Source organism: Emys orbicularis, chromosome 6, assembly GCF_028017835.1.
Source record: "Emys orbicularis isolate rEmyOrb1 chromosome 6, rEmyOrb1.hap1, whole genome shotgun sequence".
NCBI classification, from domain to species: Eukaryota; Metazoa; Chordata; order Testudines; family Emydidae; genus Emys; species Emys orbicularis.
The window spans coordinates 120,795,978-120,823,249 of NC_088688.1; the positions used below are offsets into that span (position 1 = coordinate 120,795,978).

General features: G+C 41.1%; 1 protein-coding gene across 2 annotated transcripts in view; it reads right to left on the bottom strand.

The window, feature by feature from the left end:
* The window catches only part of PTBP3 (polypyrimidine tract binding protein 3), a 106,827-nt gene that overhangs the window by 74,112 nt on the left and 5,443 nt on the right, over nucleotides 1–27,272 (bottom strand). The window contains exon 2 of one of the 2 annotated variants that reach the window (XM_065406011.1): nucleotides 22,051–22,084. The exons of the other annotated variant lie outside the window; for it this stretch is intronic. Coding sequence (XP_065262083.1) covers nucleotides 22,051–22,084 — 34 coding nt within the window. The remainder of the gene's footprint in view (nucleotides 1–22,050; nucleotides 22,085–27,272) is intronic. 2 annotated transcript variants of the gene reach the window in all.

Below are 27,272 nucleotides of genomic sequence, written 5' to 3' on the forward strand. Positions count from 1 at the left end.
TTAAAACAGTGAAGCAAGTATAAACAGATGCAGTAATGTCCAGGTGAAATCTGTAGCACAGCCTGAAAACAATAAGTCTAAAAGGTACGAACCACAACATTCATCTAAATCAAGGTCCTGTGGGACTCTGCAATTATGGAATTCGGCATTTTTCACATAACTTCATGAAATGGAGAATTTTTGCCATGGAGGTCCTCTTTCAGTTCTAATCTTTTTGTAGCTCTAGGAGTTTTATTACAATTAAGAAGGAAACCATTCTTCCATATAACCACCACCCCATTCCAATTTTGCCAAACTGCCTGACATTTCACTTATGTGCTCTTGTACCCAAGTAGGCATTTTCTAGAAAGTTTCCTTGTTGGCTCCATGTAATATATGCAAGTTGCATGCCCATTACAGGAGGAATTGCAGGGGTAAAATAATAAGCAGCCCCATGGCAAGACAGGTCTACTGGGGGAGGAGAGAGAAGGAATAGCACAGAGCCATTTGGATATGGGAAGTTTCTCTGGGGATGAAGCAAGCTACATGAGGTACATACAAAGGTATGTCAAGGCAGAAAGAGGCCTCTCCAGTAGTTCAGGCACTGCTCCCTAAACACTTTACAGGAATCCATTCTAGTAGGAAAGCAGGGAGGCAGATGGCAAGTGGCAATCTAGGAAATGGGGAGAAAGTCACAAGGTGAGACCATTAGGAACAAGGAGTACTATTCTTACATCACTTGCAGTCTGCAAGCTCCACAAGTACTCCTTTCCCAGAACAATTCTTTAAAAAAATGTTTCCTCTAGCAAAAATTGTACATAACTAAGATTTCAAAATGTGGTTTTACTCTGAAAAATGACTGTGTAAAAAATATTATTTTTTTATACAACAGATGTGTTCCACATGCGTATCCCAGGTCATACCACTGACTTTAGAAGATGTTTTTCTGCCTTTTTCTTTTAATTCCTATTGTCTCTTCAGAGCCAACACACATAAGAGGGAGCTGGATTCTGTTTCTTCTTGTGCAAACTTGATTGCTAAATTCTGAACAGATACACCTGTACAAATCCACTGAGTAAAGGTTGAATTGATCTGCAGAAACTTTGTGTATCACCACTAAGGCTAAGATTTTTTTCACTGATATTTTTAGTAAAAGTCACAGACAGGTTACAGGCAATAAAGAAAAATTCACGGAAGCCCATGACCAGTCCCTGACTTTTACTAAAAATATCCATCAAAAATGGGGAGCTGTTAGGCAGCTCTGGGGGGGATGGGGGTGGGCATACCAGGGCTCTCCAGGGGCCCCATCCCCCATGAGGGCTCGGAGCTCCAGGGTCTCCTTCCCATCCCCCATCCACAGCTCAGAGCTGCGGGGTCCCCCGCCGCCAGAAGCTACAGGGGCCAGCTAGGAGCTGCAGAGTCCCCCTGCCGCCCACAACGGCCAGTAGCTGCGGGATACCCTGCAGCTCCCGGCCACCCCGACCAGCAGCAGGACCTTGCAGGTCCCAGCCGCCTGCGGGCTAAAGTCACAGAGGTCTTCAGAAGTCACAGATTCTGTAACCTCCATGATAAAATTGTAGCCTTAATCACTACTAGTACAGAGGAAAGAAATCACTTTGATTTTCAAATCCCATGCCTAGCTTGCAGGACTGGCAATTAAGAAAAAATATTTTCCTTATAAACGGCGGACATTTGATATAGAAATCTTTGACACAAATGTGTTTCCACAATATCCTCATCGGTTGAGATAAATGTTAGTGTTTTAAACTACTGAAAACGTTACAGTTCCCTCAAACATTTGAAGGCCTAAAATTGCAAAGTTAAGGTTACATTTGAGAAAAAGAAACACGTAAATGCACACTTAAGGTTGTCCAAGGTTAACTCTACTGTTGTATCATTTTTACAGAACTGAATAGCAGGAGACAATCCTAATTTCAAACATCCACATACCTTCATCATATCAGTGACTGAAAATTAAGTGATCTAGAGCTCCTTTATTTCTTTTAGATTACAATACTCTAGCATTTAAATTTACGCGAACCTGTCTTCAGAAGATTACAATAAACTACTCAGGCAATACACCTCAGAGCCAATAAAATAGTGTGGATTCTATTGTCCTTTAATGTAAATTATATATTAATAAAATAGGTGGAACTAGCAGCATCACCTACTATTAAGGTTGCCCTCCACTTCCTATTTTAAGACTGCTTTCAGTTACTTATAACTTCGCCAAACTTAACTGTTTGGGGTGAGATTTTCCATGCCATTTTTCTGCCTCATCCTGTTTTGTTTTGAAAGTTTCAGTTTCTGAGAGTGAGGCTACAGCGAGAGCAAAAATAAGTTTTGCCGCTTACAAATTTTCTGGTGACCTTTTGTTTGTTTGTTTGAGAAGCTCTAGCACCACAATGCTTTATAGTGAGGAATTGAAATTTGGCAGGGGGCGGCCTTTGTGTTAAGGATGTGCCTTTTTGTTGTTCCTGTGAAAATATGCCCAAGTTATAAACCTTTGAAAAAAAATCTTGTTTCTCCATGCTCAGTAGAGACTTCTTAAAGTTTAGCATCTAATATCTCTAAAGATTCTGTCATCACTGACGACATTCTAGAAACTCCCACCTCCTACATGTAACCAGATTCTGCATGTGCCACTCCACAAAACAAATGAGCATGCTCCAACCCAGGGGCAAAATTGGACTTTCCCTGTGACTCCTGCTCCCAGCTTTTCTGGAGTGGGGTGGAGTAGAGCTCGCACTATAACTGAGAACAGGATGCCTGACAACCCCCTCCTCCCCCCCAAGCAGTGTTGAAGGACAATGCTGCCTGACAAAGACACAAGGGAAAAGAGCTGGACTGGGGGCAGGGAAGGGGAGATTGGGACAAGGAGCTGTGACGGATAGAGGAGAAACTGACTAGGAGCCAATAAGGGAGCACTGGGGGCAGGAGGAGATCTGACAAGGAGCGTGGTGGGGGGGAGAACTGGGACATGAAGCCAGGATGGAAAGGGGAAGAGACATATTGGATGAGAAGCCCAGGGTGGGAGGAATTGGGACTGGCTAGACGAGGAGACTGGGATCAAATAGGCTGGTGGTGGAGTGGGGCTGGGATTCAGATGGGGAGCCCCAAAAGGATCCGTGACCTCCGTGACAAACTCTCAGCCTTAACTATGAGACTGCCTTTCTCTACCTGTTATCCCCTGCCTCATTCACTACGCACCTTCCAACTTCTGCAAAAAATGACACTGGGGTCTTACAGACCAGGGGTTCTCAACCTTTTTCTTTCTAAGCCCCTCCTTCCCCCAACAGGCTATAAAACTCTATGGCCCACTTGTGCCACAACAACTGTTTTTCTGCATATAAAAGCCAGAGCTGACATTGGGGGTAGCAAGCAGGACAATTGCCTGGGGGGGCCCACGTCACAAGGGCCCCATGAAGCCAAGTTGCTCAGGCTTCAGCTTCAGCCCTAGATGGCAGGCTCGGGACACTGGGCTTCAGCCCCATGTACGGGGGGAGGGGGCTTCAGCTTTCTGCCCTGGGCCCCAGCAATTCTAATGCTGGCCATGCTTGACAGATCCCCTGAAACCTACTCGTGGCCTCCCAGGGGGCCCCCCACCCCAGGTTCAGAACCACTGTTACAGACAACAGCCTCCTTCACTACACAATCTGATCCATCCCCAGAGCACATTATGCACTGAATGAGGCAGTGGTCCTATGGAACAAGTAGAATGTGTGATCATACAATTAAAAGACAATCACAATGCATACACAACAAGAGAACTAAAGTTGCATGGCAATCTAATCCTAACTTCTGAGGGCTTGACTTTCTAATCTATTCTTTTAATGGCATTGTGTGTGTAATAGGTACGTAAATAACTTGAGCAGTTAACATATAACTATAGTTTACATCCTTGGTTAGATTTATTCATTCAGATTATGTTTCACAAGCTTACTTTTCCTCTGACAATTTAATACAAACTAATAAACAACCAATCAACTGGAAACTTCATAAACTAATTCCTTTTACTTAAAAATGATCTGGAGAGACATTTCTATAAAATGTGGGAAGAAGCTATCTGGAGAGGTGGGTTTGTTAACTGGATTCAGGCCTTATATATTTGTAATTTCTACAGATCTCACTGCAATCACATTCTATTCTTCTAATTTCTCCTCTTATACCCGTTATCATCATCGCCTCTGACTATCTTTCAGCAGTGCATTAAGTAATGTAATTAACAGTCAAGTATGTTTCATTCACTCCTTCATCCCCTGCCCAGGAGAATTGTGCATGCACTGCGGCATGTTTTGGAAGGGTTTCATTTTTGTTCTAAATGTACACATTGTTACTTGTTTATATTTGAGATAACATTCTGAAGAAGCATGCCTTGAACGTGGAGCAGAAGATGGTGAGGTTTGTGATGGTCCTTAGTTCCCATAGAATTCGTGCCACAGTCTCTGACCAGCCTCCAAGGAAACTCTGTCTACTGCACAGATGAACTCAAACATAAGACATATGCTCATGAAGCACTAAGCAAGAGAAGAGGGCATGCTGCATGCACCAAAATCACTTTCAGTTTTCCAATTCAGAAAAGATCTAATGTGAATTCTGCATTTTCTTTTGTTGCTGGAATGACAGTATAAAAGGTGCATGTGGCTGATAAATGAAGGACAGAACATAGAACTTCTGATTGGTGGTTTGAATCAATGACTAAATGTAAGAACTCTGGAAGAAGATGGGATTTTTCATAGATGATGCTAAATGGTATAAATCAGAGCCTAACTCTACAGAAACATTTTATGTTGAACTCACTGTAGCTGTGCAGAATCAGGCCGTAAACTTTTTAGTATTTTTATCATTCATCTTCAGACTGTCCCATACACATGGAAAAATGTCCCCAATAGAATTTGTAACATCACCATCTTATTCTCCTTTAGGACCTTCTTTAATACTCACCTCTGCTGTAATGCCTATAGAACATTGCTTCTGATAACAGTTATGTAAGTGGGGAGTTGTAACTGATTCTACTAATTGTCTTATCACATCTAAGAAATCTTCAGTCATTTTACGCTAAAACATGTTTGTTGCTTTACCCTTCTCTCCCACTACTTGCTGGTTTGACAAGTTTCATCTGGTCTTGTAAACTAGGCTGTTAGGGGACAGGGACTGTGATTATGTGTGCGTGCAGCGTCTAATATAATGGAGTCCAGATTTGTTTACAGCCTCAAGGCACTACTATAATACAAATGCCACCCTTTTAAGATTTTAGACATAGATAAAACATAAGGGGGTACCCTAACTGTCCACATTGGACTCAGCAACATTGAAATCAATCAAATATGGTTAACAGTCTGTCCTCCACTCGGCTACTTTTTCATCCCTATGAAGCTCTGGATGCATTTCCAGACAGAAGATAAACCGTAATCCCACTTCATCAACATTCTTACATGATCAACATATAGGTGCTTCTCCCTCTTACAGGAAATTATTTTCTACTTTATTCCTGTGCCTCATACTCAACAGCCTAGAAAGGAATGGATATTCCTTCAAACTTGTTTGTAAATAAAAGCTGTCACTTATCTCAGACCACTGTTTTAAGAACAGCTTTTCAAACACAAAGCTACAGATGAACACTTCTTTCAACACTTTTTAAAAGCATACAGAACTTTATTTCCCCTATTTTAGCAACCTCATAAGAAGAAAGACTATTATGAGTCAAGCCTAAACTAAAAGGGCTTTATGTCCTAAAATCCTAAAAATTATCAGATTTAAATGGCACAGATTTACCTACATAACAGAATCAGAAAACCCAAGCACTAGAATATTCTGTATGTCTAGCTTGCATGTGGCTCCTAGCAGGATCAACATTATTCTTTCCTAACACACTTTCCTCAAGAGTCAATCGCACGAACCAAACATGCAAATAAATCAGAACATGCATTGGTGAACCAGTAGCTACATCAAATTATCCAACACCAAAGAGAACCGGAAGGGGCAAGAAGGTGGAGAGGAGGATTGGCTGCTATTCCAACTAATTTCACAAGACCTTAAGTGCCTACTCACCTCTAAGACTACTCGATTACCCTGAAAATAGATGAGGATTCAGAGAATACTCAAAATTAGCATGAAACATTTTCAAAATGACAACATTCATTACACTAAACCTCTGTCCATAATTACCAATCAAAGGTCTTTATATTCCAATTTTAAATTGTGGGAAAAATATATTTAAGGAATGCTCACCTAGTTACCTAGTAGGACTTGAAAAATACCGTGACACACAAATTAATCAATGCAATGCATTTGATTTGCCATAGAATGTCCTATTAATAAGATCAGAAAAGCAAAAACACCTAAGACTGGCTGGGTTTTATTTCTTTAGATTAAAGAAATAAAAAGCAATTAAAAAGGGACATCAAACTGATAATCACGAATGCTTGAAACCTGTGTACCTACCAGTTACAATATCGAGATTTTATATAGGGCTTTTCATCAGTAGATCTCAGAGTGCTTTACAGAAGGTGGTCAGTATCATTAGTCCCATTTTTACATTGGGGAAACAGGCAGAATGGTGAAGTGACTCACCCAAGGTCACTTAACAGGCCAGTAAGCCGAGATGGGAATAGAACCAGATCTACTGAAAAAAAATTCTTCATGTATTTGACAGCACTTTGTGTATAGTCACTTTGGTTGTTTCCGCCGAAGCAGCTTCTTCCCTGCTGAACAGATCCTTTTACCCACACAGAAGAGTATTAAATTCAGGTCATACTATTAGAAGGATTCCCTATAAAAAATATATTTTTAAGTTACTCATTTTTTAAAAATCCAAGCTGACAATGCCACTTTACATTCAGGGTAGTCACCAACTACTGCAAGAGAAAATTGAAGGGATCTTCTGGAAGAGACCTGTTTCATGTTTAAAATGTAATCTGAACATTCCTTCCCCATTCTGGAAGGAGATTTTCATTTCAATACACAAATGTGATGCATTCATTTTATAATATAGAGAAAAAGACAATTAGGTGTATACTAGTCAAAAGCTAGTAGCAGTTATGAATAAGCAAGCAGCTAAAGAATGGTGTAAATGTCATTTCTCCTGCTGATTGAATACTTTACCATCACAAAATCTCTGACCAGCAGTATCCTAGGAATCAATGATATAAGAGTAAGGCCATATCTACACTACTAACTTTGGTTGAAGCAAGTTATGTCAGAGTGCAGCCATCAAAGTTTGTATGTTGCTAAGGCGCATGCATACTTGGCTGCTTGCGTTGGAACTGCAGGTACTCACCAGGAGTGCACCTCTGTTGATGCAAAGTGCAGTACACCACGAGTAGGTATCCCAGTGTGCCATGCACTGCTGTCCAGTGCAATGATTTTGAGACATTTTTGCAACCTGTTGTGGGGTAGAAATTACGTGTGCAGCAACCTCTGGGAGTTAGGGGTCAAGTTCACAGCATAGGGCTTTCTCCATCCCATAATGCCATCCCTATCCCATAAATTTTCACATCCCACAAACCTGCATGGCGCATTATGGTCTCCACTGTCTGACAGAAGCACAGACCCCGCAGACCTCTGTGCTAGTCCAATGAAAGTTGCAAATACAGAACATGATTCTCCTGTATAAACAGGCCCACCAGAAGTACAGCAACAATAGGGGACATTAGGATTTCTTTGAGGACAGTTTGCTAAGAAACATCGAAAAAACTATTCAAAGTTGTTGGTGGCATTCATGAAGCAGTAGCAGTTGATGGAGAGCCCCTTCTGGGCCCAAGAAATGAGCACTGACTGGTGGGATTGCATCGTAATGCAGCTTTGGGATGATTAGCATAGGTGAAAGGCCACATTCCTGGATCTGTGTGCTGGGCTCACCCCAGCCCTCCAGCGCAGGGACATCAGAATGGAAGCTGCACTGAAGTGGAGACACAATCACACTCTGGAAACTTGTAACACAAAAATGCCACTGGCCAATGGGAAATCACTTTAGAATTGGAAAATCCACGGTGGGAGACAGTGTAATACAAGTATGTATGGCCACTAATTTTCTCCTGCTACTCAGGACTGACTCTCGGCAACTGCGTAGTGGAGGGATTTGCAGCAATGGGGTTCCTAAACTGTGGTGGGGTGGTACAGGCCACACATATTCCTATCTTGGCACAAGCATGCCTTGCCACAGATTACATCAACAGAAAGGAGTACTTTTCTACAGTTATGAAGCACTGTTGGACCACTGGGGATGCTTCACTGGTATCAATGTGGGCTACTGAGGGAAAGTGCAGGACGTTCGCATCTTTAAGAACATAAGACTGCTCAAAAAGCTGCAATCAGGGACATTTTTTCCCCAACAGATTACCATTGGTGATGCTGAAATGTCAAAAGTGATTCTGGGGACCCAGCCTACCCCTTGCTTTCCTGGCTCATGAAGCCATATATTGGCCACCTACACAGCACTAAGGAAAGAGTCAACTACCAGCTCAGCAGGTGTAGAACTACTGTTGAATATGCTTTTAGTAGACTGAAGGGATGTTGGCAGAGTTTACTCACTAGATTGGAGCTCAATGAGAAAAATATCCCAGGGGTTACAGCTGTCTGTTGTGTCCTGCATATCATCTGTGAGGAAAAGGGGGCAAAACTGCTGCCAGGGTGGAGGGAGGAAGAGCAGCTGTCTGCTATGAACAGCCAAACACAAAAGCCATTACAAGAGCCCAATGTAGAGCTAGGAGGGAGGGAGACTTTGAAAAAGCCCTTAATGTATAGGCGCAGCAGTGGTCTGTGCTTCCTGTCATGTCTTTCCCACACCGCCAACCTCGTTCTCCGCGCTGTTCACGGCAGCGCTCTCTGTTTCAGGCTCCTCCAAGGTATTCAGGGGATCAGATGGGGCCTTCGCCAAGTATGGCATGCAGCTCTTTGTAAAAGCAGCAGGCATGTGGCTCAACACCAGATTGATTGTTGGTGCCTCTGGCCTTATGGTCTGCCTGGCGAAGTTCCTTGGCTTTCACATGACACTGCTGCTGATCCTTTTTATACCCCTTTGCGTGCATCCCCAATGCAATCTGCCCATAGATGTCCAAGGTTCTACAGCTGTGCTTGCACAGCCTCTTCTCCCCACAGGCCCAGGAGATCCAATACCTAGTGTCTCCTCCAGGCAGGAGTTCATCCAGTGTGCAGAGCCAGCATGGACATTTGGGCAGCTGCACACAAGGGCTAGCTCCTAAGCATGGAACAGGCATTTCAAAAAACATAGAGGGACTGAAAGGGGAGACTGGTTTCTGGTCTGTTACCCCTGGGGAGTGGGATTTAAAGCATTCTGGAGCAGCTGCTGGAGTCAATACAGGTCACGCAGTGGCTACACATGTATTACATTAACCCTAGTAGGTCAACCATGACTCCACGACATTCAGGGAGATGGTTTTACTATGTTGCTGTAACAGGGCGCTTACGTTAACCAGAGGCAAATTTGAGTGTGGACACATGTACAAATAGGTTGATGCAAAGCGACTTACATAGGCCTAACTTTGTAGTGTAGACCTGGCCTACATTAGAAGCTATATTCTTATTTATAACAAACTTGTGTGCACAACAAAATCAGTTTACAATATATTTATATGTGTGTTCTCCATTTCATGTTTCTGTTAAAATGTACCAGTATGCTGCCTCCTTTTATGTTTGGGGTCCCCAAGTAGGAATATGGAATAAAACAGTCTGTTGACTCATTTGCTGGTAATTCTTTAAGAGTCCTTTCCCCCATCCAGTGACAACATAGTAGTCTGATAAAAACTGCATTGCAAGAGATGCTTTTTTAATAGTGTGAGAATATGCAATCTGTCTTATTAAACAATCCAAGGTGCTTTAACACATTTCCAATATGTACCATCTCTACCAGTTGCTGGGTACGTCAATAGGCATTGTAAAGGAAAACCAGTTTCCAATAAGCCTTAATACCAGTTTAATTATCTGAAAGAGATTCAATATTTTTAGAAGTTTTTAAATAAAAGCCATTTCACAATTTAACCCATTGGGTCAGACTCAAAATATGCAGTTAAGTAAAATTATCTTTATATATTATTTGCAGTTTTTAATATGGTGAGATGTATTGTTATGTAAACAAAGAAAGCACATACCAAACTTCTTTAGCTTTTCTTAAAGGTGCATGGTTGAAGTTGGTCAAAGCACCCAGAGCCCCAACCACAAGTTAATAGATAGTTGATTCTATGGCATAACAAAAGCGGAGAGCACTAAGGATGACTGATAGAGCCAGAGCATAAACTAGGGCAGTGACTTTCAACCAGGAGTCCGGGGCCCCCTAGGGGGCCGAAAGCAGGTTTCAAGGGGTCCGCCAAGCAGGGCCAGCGTTAGACTCGCTGGGGCTCAGGGCAGAAAGCCAAAGCCCCATCACATGGGGCTAGAGTCCTAGGCCCCGAGCCCCACCACACAGGGCTGAAGCCAAAGCCTGAGCAACGTAGCTTCGTGGGGGCCCCTGTGACATGGGGCCCCAGGCAATTGCCCTGCTTGCTATCCCTTAACGCCGGCCCTGGCTTTTATATGCAGAAAACCAGTTGCTGTGGCACAGGTGGGCCATGGAGATTTTATAGCATATTGGGGTAGGCCTCAGCAAGAAAAAGGTTGAGAAGCCCTGAACTAGGGGAAGCACATGATAGTGTTTTTGCTTTATTTTCTATGTTTGATGCAACAATCTCTGAAAGTTTTAATTTAATGCAAATTCATTTTTAAATTCTTTACTGAAAAGGCTCTATTTTGTTCAAAATTTCCAGCTGCAATGGCATTAATAGTTCTATAGCCACCCACTTGTTTAATAATGTCAATTTTAAAATTAGTATTATAGACCACACAAGTGAGACAAGTGTTCAACAAGTTGCACGATGACTTTTGTTCATGGATGAAATGTACTAAGTTGCAACAGGTAAAAAACATGCTGTTTAAATATAGCAATCAACATTTATTTTACAAACCAAACCAAGGAAAGAAATTTGGAGGGGGAAAAAATTAAAACTAGTTTGAACAGTTGATGTCATTTGCACTATAAACTTGCATTTATTTACAAGTCTGATTTTTTACCTGGGAAAAAAATCAGTGACAAATTGATTATACTGAAAAGGTTAATAGGGACACAATTTCTAACTCAAAGAAATTAAAGTTTTACTTTAACATCTTTGCAATGTACCAAATAATCCTGTGACAAAGTGCAGCCCTCTCCTCCTGTCATCTTGTACAAATGGCTCTAACAAGACCAGTTTGTAGACACAGACATAGTTAATTTGTGACCTACGTGTAGTTTACTTGTGTTATCTCAACCACCACCCTCTTCCAGTCCTGTGTAGCAACTCCATTTACAGTGATATACAAACATCATCCCCTTTTGCCAGAGGGAAGAGATCTCTCCACACAGATCTCCCTTTATCCCAGTGGTTTTCAAACTGTGGGTCGCGACCCAGTACTGGATTGTGGAATGTAAGGCACTGGGTCGCGGCGGCTCTGGTCAGCACCGCCAACCAGGCCATTAAAAGTCCCGTCAGTGGTGCTGCCCGGCTAAGGCAGGCTAGTCCCTACTTGTTCTGACACCGCGCTGTGCCCTGGAAGCCACCATCAGCAGGTCCAGCTCCTAGGTGGGGGGGGCCACAGGGCTCCGCGTGCTGCCCCGGCCCCGAGCACTGGCTCTGCACTCCCATTGTCCAGGAGCCAACCAATGGGAGCTGGGGGAGGGGGCGGAAAGAGGCAGTGCCTCCAAGCAAGAGCTATGCAGAGCTACTTGCGTGCTTCCGCCTAGGAGCTGGGCCTACTGTTGGCCGCAGCGCAGTCTGCGGTGCCAGGACAGGCAGGAAGCCTGCTTTAGCACCCCCGCTGCGCTGCTGACCAGGAGCCACCCAAGGTAAGCCCACGCCCCAATCCCCTGCCCCAGCCCTGAGCTCCCCCCCCCAACCTAGAGCACCTTCCTGCACCCCAAACCCCTCATCCCTGGCCCCACCCCAGAGTCTGCACCCCCAGCCCAGAACCCTGACCCCCTCCCGCACCCCAACCTGTCCCAGCCCAACCCCCCCCCCATTCCTGGCCCCACCCTGCAGCCCTCACCCCAACCCTCTACTCCAGCTCTGAGCCCCTCCCACACCCCAAACCCCTCATCTCCAGCTCCACTGGGTCACGTGCATCAATAATTTTCTTCAACTGGGTCGCCAGAAAAAAAGTTTGAAAACCACTGCATTATCCGGTCTAGCCACTCCCACTCTCTCTCTCATTGCCCCTTATGCACTTCCTTACTCTGCACTTTTCTACTTTTTGCAGTTAATGGATTAACTAGCTCATTAGCTCGCCCAGCTCACACTGATCTAGTAATTAGCCTCATCTTCCCTCAATCAGGTCCTTCTCCAGAAATTACCTGGACTTACAGTGAGCAGAGTACTGGTTCTCAGCACTCTCATAGATCCTTACATATACCACTACGTACTATGCTTTTGACAAAGTTTCAATACAATTTAAGATGACGTTGATACATTATATCATTTTAATATGGATCAAGCTCAAATATGATCCGACTCCCCACAAACTTCTATACAATTTAATAGATTCTTACAAATTACTTTTAAATAAAACGTTTGCTTCTGAAGTCACCAAATCTCAGAATTTTAACCTTTTCAGTTGAGTAGGGAAAAGAGTTCCTCTAATTCTGCAATGACAGTAAGAATAATAAAGTGAACTCAATTAACTAGAAGTATTAATTGCATTTATCAGAAGCTGGGTGGCTGCATCACTGATAGGTGGCTGCACGGACTCTACCTTCTGCACGGACTCTACCTTCATACATTTAGGAATGCAAAATCTCATTTCATAGTTCAATAGATGGCAAACTGATACTCCCTATTACAAGCCCTAACTTATAAACTACTATTCTGCTCTACTGCTGAGAAACATATTAAACAAATCTGATCGTGTTTTAAAAAAAAAAAAAAAAAAGAGACATGGCGATTTCTGAACTGTGTGGATCATGCTGACCGGTGTCACTTTTCTTTTGTAATATTTGACATTCCAAATAGACTTGCTACACACATTTAAGATTTAACAACATTTCTGGAAAGGAACAGAAAATTTCTACTGTGACAGGAAAAGCCATTCAAAATGTTAGTCTATACAATAAGCTGTCCAGAATTCTACTGCTAATTAGAGACAAACCAGCCATTAAAAACAATTCACACTCATCCATGGCAAAAAGCGTGTTGTCCAATTCAAGTTGAATCATCTCCATCAGCTCGTACAGAATCTCAAATTTCACTTACAGAAACAGTCGAGTCTCAAGCCCTCATTGTTGCAAAAACCTTTAAAAAGTGTGTACCGGGTATAACTGATGCTGCATCTGCCAGGCAGCGGGAACTGCTGATTGTTTTCTAAGTTAATAAGAGAACAGCTTCTGCTATTGCACTGCTTGGGCTGTAGACTTCCCAGCTGAACAGCAGAGCACATGGATGAACAGCTGTAATGAGCCTTTCCCTGCACTCCTAGATTCCCCAGGATCCTAGTTCCTTCAGACTTCCCCTCTCCTAGGCCAGGGCTGTTCTAGCCTCACCTTTCTGCAAGCTGAGATTAATAAATCTAAGGGACTCCCCCATTCTGTTGCCTTGCAGCATTTATCCCACAACTGACCCTAGTTTCTAATTCTCTATGCCTCTGGAGGTAGACTTAAGACTCAGGCTATGTCTACACTACCACTTCTACTGATCTAACTTATATTGCTCAAGGGTATGAATAAACCACCCCCGAGCGACATAAGTGACACCGACCTAAGTGCCAGTGTGGACAGCACTATGTCGGCAGGAGAGCTTCTCCCGTCAGCATAACTACCGCTGACCGTTGGGGGTGGATTAATTAAGTCGATAAGAGAGCTCTCTCCTGTCGGCTTAGAGTGGCTACACTAGAAAGCTTACAGCAGTGCAGCTGTAAGCTCTCTTGTGTAGCTATAGCCTTAGTTCCTTATTTCCCCATCCAGAGAAAGATCAAAGAGCCCAAAAGCTCTAGTGTAGTTCTCCATAAACATGCAGGGAATAAGGCAGAACCCTCAGTCCCTCTGGAGAGTGCAGAGTGTGAGCATTCAAGAAGCTAGGTCCGGCACCTGGCAACAGGGGAACAGATGACGAGTGACTGTGGTTTTGAAGTGCTTCTGCTGAGATGTAATGGATTTGGTGGGAAAGGGAAGATAACTGATGTCTCAGACATGAAAGGTTAGTAAATGGAGGGGGTATCTGTGTCAACAATACAAATGGGGCTTGTCAGAGTGTCATTGACTTGATCAGAGTGAAGAGGATAAGAAATAGGCACATAGTGTGTGTGTGTCCAGATGAATGTTTGCACACTTAATATGTGCATGATTTTGTAGAGTAGGGATTGTCACTCTCATATGCAAGTAAAGGTGAATTAGATTTCTCCCATGCCGATAAGCTCTCTTGACAGTTTTGCCAGACTGATGGAAGTATTATACAATTTTAAAGAGAAAAAAAAAACCTAGATATTTCCTATATTTTATTATGGTGAATCAAAAACTCACTGCATTTATTTGGCTGTCTTTGGTTCCAAAAACCATGGAAACCTACATTTCAGCAGTTATTTCCTCTCTCTCCACAAACTAAATAGCTTTTCTGGATATTCTGCAAATTTCCAATTGTTTGCCAGTCTCCAATGCTGGCTTTTTTCCTAGTAAATCCACATAAATTCATTACCCTGCCGTATATGATACAAGGAATACCTACATATTAAACAAAAAAACAAAAAAGGTGTCATCTGTAAAAAGTCATGTTTTCCTCTCTTCTTCCCCCATGACCTTCTGCAACATAGTCCAAGGTTAGCATACTGGGAGAAAACAAAAGCAGAAAGGCCTGGATTCTGCAGTTGTTTCTTTAATGTAGTAAGGAAATTAAATAGTTTCTCTAAGACTGAACTGACCAAAACTGGAACAAAAATTGAAAGAAAAATTTTATTTGAGAAAACAGCCCCACATTCTTTTCAGTAAAAGTCTCCCACTCACTACTACAGAGGCAAAATTAAAATTGAGGGAGTACTAAAGTTATCTTCCGTATCTAGTTCTTTGGAGATTTCAAGGAGGCTTCCCACTTTGGGGAGATTAACTCCATAACGTGGGCCTGTAAAGAGCTAGTTGAAAATTGATGGACTACTCTCCCAAATTGGACTATATCTAGTTGCCAAGTCGAGAATAATGCTGCATAAATGCTCAAACTGACTCCAAGTAACAACCTTGCATACCTCTGAGATAGACACATTCCTCAAACATTGTTTTTGGCCTGGTGGAACATGTTTCAGGATTATGAGATAAGAGAGACACCCACAAGGTCATAAAATGTTTGTATATAAGGTTGTATCCACTTACACAAGATGAGCAAAATTTATCTGAACTTATTTTTTTTATAAACTACAGTCTAGAAACAGTAATTAAGAGTTCTCAATCCACACAACCTAGCTTCCCATGGTAGGAAATGTGGCTTAGGAGAAAAATAGCCATCAGGGCCTGGATCTTTAATTCTTCATATTCAAAATGATTACCAACAATACATTTTTAAGAGAGAGGTATCATTTGAGCCTTTAAGAGAATGATCACTGTAACTCCAGCTTCTTAAATACTAAGTCCACAATCCTACGGTGATTCGTGAATAGATTGGTAAGACATTACATAGTTCATTTAAGAATCTTGACAAGTTATTCAAACTACTTCTACTTGAAAGTAGGAAGCCAATATCAAACAATACAAAAATAGAAAATATTCTGAGCAGCTAATCTGAACAAAGCAAGAGAAATCTGCATAGCTAGAAAAAATGGAACTTGAATAAAGTCTGTGTGTCATAACTTACTGGTTGGCAGATGGTGGGATGCTGCCAACAGAAAAAAGTCAAAGGCAGAGAAGCAGACCTTTTCTTATTTCACTACCATGATAGCCGTTATATTTATTGGACAGTGGCTGTTTGGCCTCATGAAACCTGTAGGTGTAATGTTGAGTAATACTCTTTCCTATATGTCGAAGAGGTTGGGTTTGTAAGTAGACCTGAGCTCTAGCGGTGAGGCTCAGTGGTTTGCTCATCCAGCAGCCTTTTTCAGGCTGCATGCCTTCATTAGGTCTTGGAATATCATTCACAGATTGTAATTACAAATAAATAACTCCCTGCAGTTAAAGTGAACTAAACTCTTTCTTTTTCCACACGTCCTCCTTCCAGGCAAAATACTAGATAGGATTCTTATTACGTGACTACAAAGCACTTTTGAAACTAAATTATTTTTACACTGGTTAAATCATTGAACATAAATCCGGAATGTATTTTTTAGCTTCCAAATGAATCAGACCAAAAACACAGTTTTGAACGATATACTTTGTCCGGGGGTGGTGGGGGGGGGAGAGGGGGAGAAGAGAGATAACATGCAGCATCTAAAATGGTAAGAGCGGAATTTTACAATGGCTTGAAGCAAATTTTTGCCTCATTGAAGTAGCACAGGTGGAAGTGAGGGCAGAACTGGACAAGCCAGGCAGCATTGCTGAAAAGGATCTGGGGGTTATAGTGGATCACAAATTGACGATGAGTCAACCATGTGATGCAACTGTAAAGAAGGCTAATATTCTGGGTTCTATTAACAGGATTACCATATGTAAAATATTGGATGTAATTGTCCCACTCTGCTCAGTAGTGGTGAGGCTTCAACTGGAATGATGAGTCCAGTTTGGGGCACCACACATTAAGATGTGGATAAATTGAAGAGATTCCAGAGGAGAGCAACAACAAGAATGATAAAAGGTTTAGAAAGCCTGACCTATGAGGAAAGATTAAAAAATTGGGCACGTTTAGTCTTGAGAAAAGACAACTGCATTGGGATGCAAGTCTTCAATATGTTAAGGGCGGTTATAAAGAGGATGGAGATCAACTGTTCTCCATGTTCACTGAAGGTAGATTGTGCACACACACACACACACACACACACACACTGCACTGTAGGTGACATCAGCAGTTCATTCACAGATGGAGGGACTTTGGATCATCTGAGGAGAGACGGCAACACAGACTTGCCAAAACTGGCATCTTCAAGAGAGGACTGAGTGATGGTATAATGAGTAGAGAAGGTACACACAGGTGACTCTGTTGCTTCCTTGCATATATCCTCTTGCGACATTGCTCAGGAAAGCTGAAGTGGTGCACTAAGTTCTGGTAGAGTGAGCGGTTTTTCTTGATGGAGAAGACACTTCAGAAAGCTCATGGCAGAATTTGACAGAGTCAGAAGCCCAGTGAGATTTGCTGAGATGACACTGGTTGACCCTTAGCTCTTTCAGTGTAAGCCACAAGGTCTGGGGAAAGATCTAAAGGGTCTTGTATGGTCCAAGTAAAACACCAGGGATCTACGAACATCCAAGATATGGAGGTGGTTCCTTAGCCTTACACAAATGGGGCTTTGGGGAAAATATCAGAAAGTTAATGGTTTGGTTTAGAACCGTGTTTCCCAAACTTGGGACGCCGCTTGTGTAGGGAAAGCCCCTGGCGGGCCAGGCCGGTTTGTTTACCTGCCGCATCCGCAGGTCCGGCTGATCGCAGCTCCCACTGGCCGCAGTTCGCCGCTCCAGGCCAATGGGAGCTGCAGGAAGGGCGGCCAGCACATCCCTCGGCCCACGCCGCTTCCCGCAGCCCCCATTGGCCTGGAGCAGCAAACCGCGGCCAGTGGAAGCCGCAATCGGCCGGACCTGCGGACGTGGCAGGTACACAAACAGCGTCCCAAGTTCGGGAAACACTGGTTTAGAAGAAAGGCTGACACTACCTTAGGCATAAACTTAGGATGTTGCCTAGGGCAGTGCTTCTCAACCAGAGGTACGCATACCCAGAGGTCTTCCAAGTGGTACATTAACTCATCTAGATATTTGCTTAGTTTTACAACAGGCTACATAAGAAGCACTAGTGAAGACAGTACAAATTAAAATGCCACACAATGACTTATTAATACTGCTCTATATACTATACACTGAATTATATTTGATTGTTTTTATTTTATAATTGATTTATTTTATAATTATATGGTAAAAATGAGAAAGTAAGCAATTTGTCAGTAATAGTGTGCTGTGACACACTATTGTATTTTTATGTCTGATTTTGTAAGCAAGCAGTTTTTAAGTGAGGAGAAACTTGGGGTATGCAAGACAAATCAGACTCCTGAAAGGGACACAGTAGTCTGGAAAGGTTGAGAGCCACTGGCCTAGGGAACACCTTGTCCTTATGAAAGGCCATAGAAAGAGGGTTGGCTAGGAGAGCCTGAAGTTCTGAAACCCTCCTTGCATAAGTAATTGCCACCAAAAACGCCATCTTGGAGCTGGCCAAGAAGTTAACATAATTATATTTAGATAATAGAACCTGATAATTGGCAACTCTCATTTTAAGTGTGGCAGTGGAATAAGCCTTACACCCATACAGATAAAGTCTCTTTAATTACACCGTTTTAGATTGGGATTGGCAAAATCATTGGCAAAATCAAGGAATCAGAAGCTGGGAGAGCGAAGTCTCGTTGAGCGACTTGGTATCTTCTGTCTACCTTAGCCAGAGGAGGTAGAGAGGCCAAAGTCTGCCAGAGCCTTCACAGGGTCTAGTAAAGCTTCGCTGATAGGAAGGGCAACCCATTCCTGGAACAGGTATCTGTAAGACGTTCAGGAAAGCATGCAGGTTCTCCTGCACAATCTCCACCTGGACACCTAAAAAAGATAACCACCATCTTCATTAGGATCTGAAAAAACTCTGGAGTCCTCTGAGAGGCAGCCTACTCTAGAGTTACCACTTTGTCCAGCAAAGTGGAAGAGACGTGAAGAGGAACGTCCTTCCTCCATAGAATCCATGGCATCAGGTTGCAGGATGGCAGGAAGATGCTGAGAAACTTCTGTAGTGCAGGAGTTAAGTCTAGAATCTCTCAGGGTAGATCAAGACCAATAAGGCCATGGAGGAAAAGACAATCTGAGACATCGATGGTGGGCGACCCAAGTTGAAAGTTCCTGTAGGGAACCAATCTTGGGTCTTTAGGTTTGGTATTTGAAGAAGACCTGCAGGGTGATCTAAAGGGTCTGGAATGAGAAACAGGCTACTCTCTCTGAGTTCAAAGAAAAAACAAACATCCTCAGAATAGGGAGGAGCAGTTCCCACTGGGGTTCGAGGATGTTTGTACACAAGACACGGACAAGGTTCAAAGCAGGCAATAGTTGGGATGATCAAAAGGCGGACAAAGTCATCAGCACTAGTGGTGTGAGTAAGCCCGCAGACTGTATCAACATTGCCATGTACATTGTTGGTGCTGGAAGAGTCGGGATAGCTGCAGAGCACGTGAAAAGTGCCAGCCTCGGGTGAATTCCAGCATAATCCGTGAGTGTATCAGCAGAGCTGGAAGTGCTGGTATGACTAAAGAGTGTATTGATGGAGCCACAATGGCCACAGAGTGTTAATGGCACCAGTTGTGTTGATGGGGCAAGCAGAGGAATCTACTGCACCAGGGAAAGTCAGGTAAGGAAAACAAAGGAGATTCCTTCTAACAAAGAAACCTGAGCAGTCAAAGCCTCTCAGCTAAGAGCATCTGTGCCAACAGTGCCGAAACAGACTGAGGAGAGGAAGAAGGATCCAGCACAATCTTGGATCTTTGAAAATCATTGTGCATAAGCCTAAAAATACTTACATGCCAAAATGTCAAGGCTTGCGTACACAAACATGACTTTAAATGTTTAGAGTCTGTGAGGCAGTCTTAATTTTAATCACAAATCTGTCTACCTATGAATTAGGGCTGTCAAGAGATTAAAAAAAAAGTATCACAATTAATCGCGCTGTTAAACAATAGAATACCATTTATTAAAATATTTGTGAATGTTTTCTACATTTTCAAATATATTGATTTCAATTACAACACAGGATACAAAGTGTACAGTACTCACTATATATTTATTTTTTATTACAAATATTTGCACTGTAAAAAAACCACAAGAAATAGTATTTTTCAATTCACCTAATGTAAGTACTGTAGTGCAATCTCTATCATGAAAGTTGAACTTGCAAATGTAGAATTATGTACAAAAAAACTGCATTCAAAAATAAAATAATGTAAAACTTTAGAGCCTACAAGTTCACTCAATCCTACTTCAGCCAATCGTTCAAACAAACAAATTTGGTTACAATTTGCAGGAGATAATTCTGCCCGCTCTTGTTTACAATGTCACCTGAAAGTGCAAACAGGAGCTCGCAATGCACTGTTGTAGCTGGCATTGCAAGATATTCTCATGCCAGATGCGCTGAAGATTCATATGTCCCTTCATGCTTCAACCACCATTCCAGGGGACATGCATCCATGCGGATGATGGGTTTTGCTCGATAACAATCCAAAGCAGAACGGACCAACACATGCTCATATTCATCATCTAAGTCAGATGCCACCAGTAGAAGGTTGATTTTCTTTTTTGGTGGTTCGGGTTCTGTAGTTTCCGCATCTGAGTGTTGCTCTTTTAAGACTTCTGAAAGCATGCTCCACACCTCCATCCCTCTCAGATTTTGGAAGGCACTTCAGATTCTTAAACCTTGGATCAAGTGCTGTAGCTATTTTTAGAAATCTCACATTGGTACCTTCTTTGCGTTTTGTCAAATCTGCTGTGAAAAAGTGTTCTTAAAATGAACATGTGCTGGGCCATCATCCGAGATTGCTATAACATGAAATATATGGCAGAACGCAGGTAAAACAGACATGCAATTCTCCCCCAAGGAGTTTAATCACAAATTTAATTAATTCTTTTTTTAAAAAAAACGATCATCAACAGCATGGAAGCATGTCCTCTGGAAAGGTGGCCGAAGCACGAAGGGGCATACAATGTTTAGCATATCTGGCATGTAAATACCTTGCAACGCCGACTACAAAAGTGCCATGTGAACACCTGTTCTTACTTTCAGGTGACATTGTAAATAAGAAGCAGGCAGCAGTATCTCCCATAAATGTAAACAAACTTGCTTGTCTTAGCAATTAGCTGAACAAGGAGTAAGACTGAGTTGACTTGTAGGAACTAAGGTTCTACACTGTTTTGCTTTTGAGTGCAGTTATGCAACAACAAAAATCTACATTTGTAAGTTACACTTTCACGATAAAGAGACTGCACTACAGTACTTGTATGAGATGAACTGAAAAATACTATTTCTTTTACCTTTTTACAGTGCAAATATTGGTAATCAAAAATAATATAAAGTGAGCACTGTATACTTTGTATTCTGTGTTGTAGTAGAAAAATATTTGAAAATGTAGAAAAACATCCAAAAATATTTAATAAATTTCAATTGGTATCTATTTTTTAACAGTGTGATTAATTGCAATTAATTTTTTTGAGTTAATCACATGAGTTAACTGCAATTAATCAACAGCCCTAATATGAATCTTGATAAATGTATAACAAGCCAACAATGATAAATATTTACCGGCAAGTCTATCAGATGTATAGTGCCTAGCACAAAGAGGCTGAGACCTCTAGGTACTACCACAATAAAAATAAGTAATGTTAATAATACATTTGGCATTTTTAAATACAATTGTAAGACTCCAGTTTCTTACTACAACATGCACAAAATCGGAATGTAAAGTGGGCTTGGGAACTAGATTCTCAGATTGAAAACATACGTAATGGGCCTTAAACAGAAGCAAAACAATTGACACCAAATGTCCCTGTCCCAGTTATATTTTGTTACATTGGCATTTCTATGTCCCTGGTCCCGAGTGCAGAGTACAAGCTATTACTGCTCTTCATAAACAATATCTATTTGTAACACTAAATTCAATTTCCAGTAAATAAACTTTTTAAAGTTTGGTCAGAAAAAAAAACTCATATGGACTTGTAAAGGACAGGAGACTGACTGCTGAACACTCAGTTTTTAAAAAAAATATTGAAGGCTGAAATAAAGGTACAGGACCATTGCTAAGACATAAATAGCACAATAATACATGATTGATATGAACATCAATATGGTATCAACAAGAAATAAAAGTGCTATAAATAAAGAGGTAACAAGTGCATATGAAAGGACAGAAAAAGATTCCTACCTTTAAACCGACTGCTATAAGATCTGTAACAACACTGTATGAAAAAAATGAAGAGAGAAAATGGAAAAAGTTAGAGAGCAAGTTATTGCAAAGGCAGTGATAAATAAGGTTAAAGAAAGAAAGAAAAACATTGTTATAAATTATAAAGGAAAGAATGTGATGAGTTGTGGATTTTTTTTGTTTTATTTTGTTTTTTGCAAAGGAAACTGGATAATCTAGTAATGCACAGTATGAAATAAAGCAAAGTTTTAGCTGGTGGGAGCAACAAGTGATAGCAATTCCGCTCAGTCACTGTAAAAAGGGCATATACAATTATGTACTTTTTCATTTTGACATAATTCTCTCTCTCTCTCACACACACACACACACACACACACACACACACACACAGAGAAAAGTAAAAGGAACACTGGACAGTAACATTTATTTCTCCCCTGCCCCTGGAACTACAGGTATGTACCAAGTCTATTTTTGTAGCCCAAATTTCCACAGTTCTTCAAAACTGAGCTTGTGTGTATGGATTTTACAGAAATTAGAAAGTTACATTTTAAAAAATCATTTCCTCCCACACATCCAGGAAAATGTCATGAAAGTATGTCAAACTATCAAAAGCATCTCAATTAAATCTGTCCTTTCATACCCTTAACTGCTTAACCAATATCTAGCTAGGTTAGGGGTATCAAACTCATTCTGTAGAAAGAATTCAACTTTTTAGCTATGGTTTCAGCATTGCCAACCCCAAGTGGCCAAAAATGTTAAATCAGGCCCGCAAAATCATGAAGATTATAAAAAATGGGGAGGGGGTATTTGCCTTCTGATTTTGAGTCTTTAGGGTTCACATTTTTAAGCTTTTCTCTACAACCATGAGGGCCAGGAATGAACTTTTATAAACGAAAGCTGAGATTCTCACCTAACCACATGACTCCAGGACCTGAGGCTTTTAAGAAGATACCAAATATTGCAAGAGTGGCAGTAAAATCATGAGAGTTCACAACACTTTGGACTGGGGTATAAATTTAGGACTATATGCTACTTTCAGTCCCACTGATGTCAATGAAAAAATTGCATAAAGATGGATGGTAGAATATGAGACCTTTATACATTAGATAAAAGTTCAGTCACTATTTCTTCATGCTATCTAGCTTCACTCAGTGGGGAAAATATGCTTACATTTATGACACCTCAACTCTTGCCCTGTCTTCCCTTTCTATTCTCCTTTCTCCATTTTTCAACCACTTCCCTGACTTTCCCCTCTATTTCTTCCCCTTCATTTGCTTCCGTGCAGCAACTTCCAATTCCCATTCCCAGTGGGAAACGCTTCCATACTCTACCCCATTCGATCCATTTAAATGAACAGCAATAAAATACTTATGGATATGTCTACAGTACAGCAGCTCAGCAACACCACTGCAGCTTTCCTACTGTAACACTGTAGTTTAGATGCTTCCTCCATTGACGGAAGGGATTCTTCCCATCAATGTAGGTAACCCACCTCTCTGAGAGCCTGTAACTAGGTCAATAGAATAATATTTCCGTTGACCTAGCCATGCCTAATCTACTGTACATCGCACAGGGGAGTAAATTTTTTACACCCTGAGCTATGTAGGTAGGTCAAGCTAAGTTTTAGGTGTAGACCAGGCCTTAATATTGGTATTAGTACCATCTCTAAGCTTTAGAGTTCTCAACACCCCAATGAAATGAATAGAGGGCAAAGGAGTCACCACCTCTCCAATTCATTGTTTCAAGCTACTTGGAGTCTCAAGAAGACAATAGTGAATCAATGTATTCTGTTTATATTTGAGAAGTTTTCCTCACAACCATAAAGCCTAGAATCTTACTATTTTATTTAAATGAATGCTTTCAGTCTGCAGATTCTGCAGTCCAGCTTTTTTTCAAAATACATTTTCCCATTATATATATATATATATATATTTAAACATGCTCACCCCACTCCTCCCCAAAAGGCACTAATGTTCTAGTAGGCTGAGTAGAAAGTTTAAGTTTTGGTAACTGTATGGAGATAAGGACTATCTAGTATTATTTTAATAAGGTAGTTTTAACCTAAACAGAGTTATTAAAATAATGTTTTAATATATATAATAAGCTAATATTAAAGAGTCAATTTTCTAAAAGAAAAAAGGGATCTAGTGCATATGTATGCACATGGAACTTTGGATCAAACTAAAAACTTTTTAACCTTTTTATCCATGTGGGTATTAAATAAATCATGCCCACTTCTGTATTTGTTTAAGATGCATATTGAAACATACCAATTTCTGCAGAAACCCTTGCCATAATAAGTGTATATTGTGTGTATGACATAGCATTATAAAGTGGTCTTGCAACTAGTTCTACATTTAAAAAATTCTGTAGAAAATAGAAATTTGAAAAGAGGCAGTTGCAAAAAAAAGTTTGAATGCTTTACTTTGCAACCTTAACATACCCAAGAAACCAAAACTTTCCTTCTTGGTGAATATACATGGAGAACAGTCTAATCACATAATTATCATCTAGTCCTTTCACAGGTCCCCAACCTCACTTGGTAAACATGTCCACCACTGTGCAGTGAATGAAGTAGGCAACTGACCAAGGGAAGGATTCTACAGATCCATGCCAGATTCTCATCTAAATGCTGTCTGCAATTAGAAGACTAAAATTGGAGTAAAGCTATTGATTTAAAACTATTTAAATCTTAATTTTTACACTGATATAAGAATTGGACCATTAGCACACCGGCTGATGTGTCATATGGGGATCCACAGTACCCTAGCACATTCAACCTGCAGCTGAGAGGATATTATATCACTTGCCTGTGAGATATTCTAACGTGAGTCTCAATCTCTCTTGTTGAAGCTGTTCCAGTTTGTATAAATAATTATATTATTAAATTGTGCCAGAGAAAGAGACTAACTCTTTAGTTCCATGGGTAGGGCAGACACACCTGAGGTGACAAATACATGTCCAAATATCAAGGAGAAGGGTGAATTGAACCAGGTTCTTCCACATCCTGGGTGTTAAGATATTCAAATGAGGGTTTATAGGGAAACTCTGCCCCAGATCCTTATGAGAAGCAGAAGATCAGTTCTGTATAGCTCTCTCCTACAGCCTAAGGGGAAGAGATGTATTTCATGTCCCTCACAAGACCATCCTGCAAGTGACCACCAACTATATGCACATTTACCATCTAAAGACAATGAAGGGATTACCAATCAATGATCCCTTAGAAAGAATCCTGCTTTGGGAATAGACCAGAAAGTCCAACAACTTTGCTGCTCCTATCTGAATGTTATACTAGTTTTGGATCATCACTCTTGTGACTATGTACACTGCACATATAAAAAGTTAGTAATGCTTTGGTTAAATTGTGGGGTCTTAGTAGTATTATTGATGATACCATAGACTTGGGCAATTGTGTGAACACTTTTTTTTTTAAACACACTAAAGCTGTGTTCTTTTGATCCAGTTGTCCTCCCTAACCAGTCTAAATTCCATTGTGCATGCATCATGGCTTTGAATGAATAAGCATGGCACAAAGTTGAAGTGACGTGAAGTGCTATGACTAAGAAAACTCATCTCAGAGCAGTCAGATAGATCAACAGTTACACCATTGACTTATGGATGAGTGTTCAGTCCACCAGCTTTTGGGATGGAAGTTTGGGGACAACTGGATTAACAGTAGTAACCAAGGAAATGGTTCTTTTTCCCTTCATCCTGATGTCCTGGCTACTATACCACTTGTGTTGAAAATGATTTTATTTGCATGCTCATTAAAACGCAGACTTATTTTCACATGTTCAGGATTTTAAAAACAAAACAAAAAAAAACATTTTCTTCAGGTGTTGTGAAAAATTACGCTTGTGGAACACAAGAGCACCCAAAACAGAATAATGAACATTTAAACAACGTTTTATTAGTTCTCAATGACCCATGCTCTAAAAACATTTAGCTGTGATGTGTGTCAGAGGGGACCTTTCATAGCGTGGGAAAAAGAGTATTGAGGGACACTTCTGCATCTACAACCACACCTTTTGAGATTGAAAGAGACCATTATGAACATTATGTTGTACAGAATCAATTTCCTGAGCTATATTTTTCAAATACTCAAGACTTAAACTATTAGCTTCTTTCCTCAGTACAAGCTGAAGGCTCTATAAGACTGATCACCTGCAATTAACAAGCTGTCCCTGCAAAGTTTGAAATTCCAGCACACTCAATCAATCATGCACCAACAACTGTGTTCAAATGCCTGATCTCTTATGAATTTACTGAGAAAAAATTATTAATGTTTCACTTCAGTCACATAGACAAAACGAAATCAAGGATACAGATATTGTGCAATTGTTGAATCATCCAGCGTACACTGTAAGAGAATTACAAGTACTGTGCTCTAGCTATATTTTCATTACACAATTAAATCCAACTCTATCATATCCTTGTTGACGTCATTAGGCCTATATATATGAACCGAAGTTCTTCCATGTTTAAACTCTGTCCTTCCATGTTTAACTCTAATCGACCTCAAAAGCCAAGGACAGGAATTGGAATGTGTAAATAGCCAGTTACCAATTACGACCTTGCTCATAACCAGGTCCTAAACAATAATGATGAGGTTTGCATGTTTCTAGCTGGAGGAGGGGTAGTAAACTAAGGGTAAACAGAACCAAATGATTGTTTAGAGAAATGTTACTAACAAGCTAGATTTATAGCCCTAGAATGATTTAACGGCTTAAATGTATGAACATGTCTTTGGTAGAGAGGGGAGGGGGAGTAGGGGGTGGAGGTACAGGGGGAGAGAGGTGGGGGCTTAGTTGTAAAGTATAAGAAGAGAGAAGCTATTTTTTACTGATGTGCTCGATTTGAGACTTGCCTGTCTCCTTGCACCACTTTGAGATCTCAAATAAACTTTGATTGTTTCTCCACCCCGGTATGTTTATTGGCACGAAGCATGCCGGGCAACGAACCAGTGCTGTTGCTGTCCTCGGGCCTCTGTGCCTGCAACATCCTGATGTAATTATGGCATAGATTTACTTTAAAAAGGAGAATCTGGTTAAAAAATAAACACACAAAAGACCACTACATTATTTTATATGGTTATCATCATTTGCGATCACTGGAGGTGCCTGAGCTACAGCTCAAACTGTGTAAGAGATCAAGGGAGACTGTTGGCAGAGCAATGTGTTAGGGTCCATCCCATGCAGGTTCATAACAGCCAGAGTTTGTTA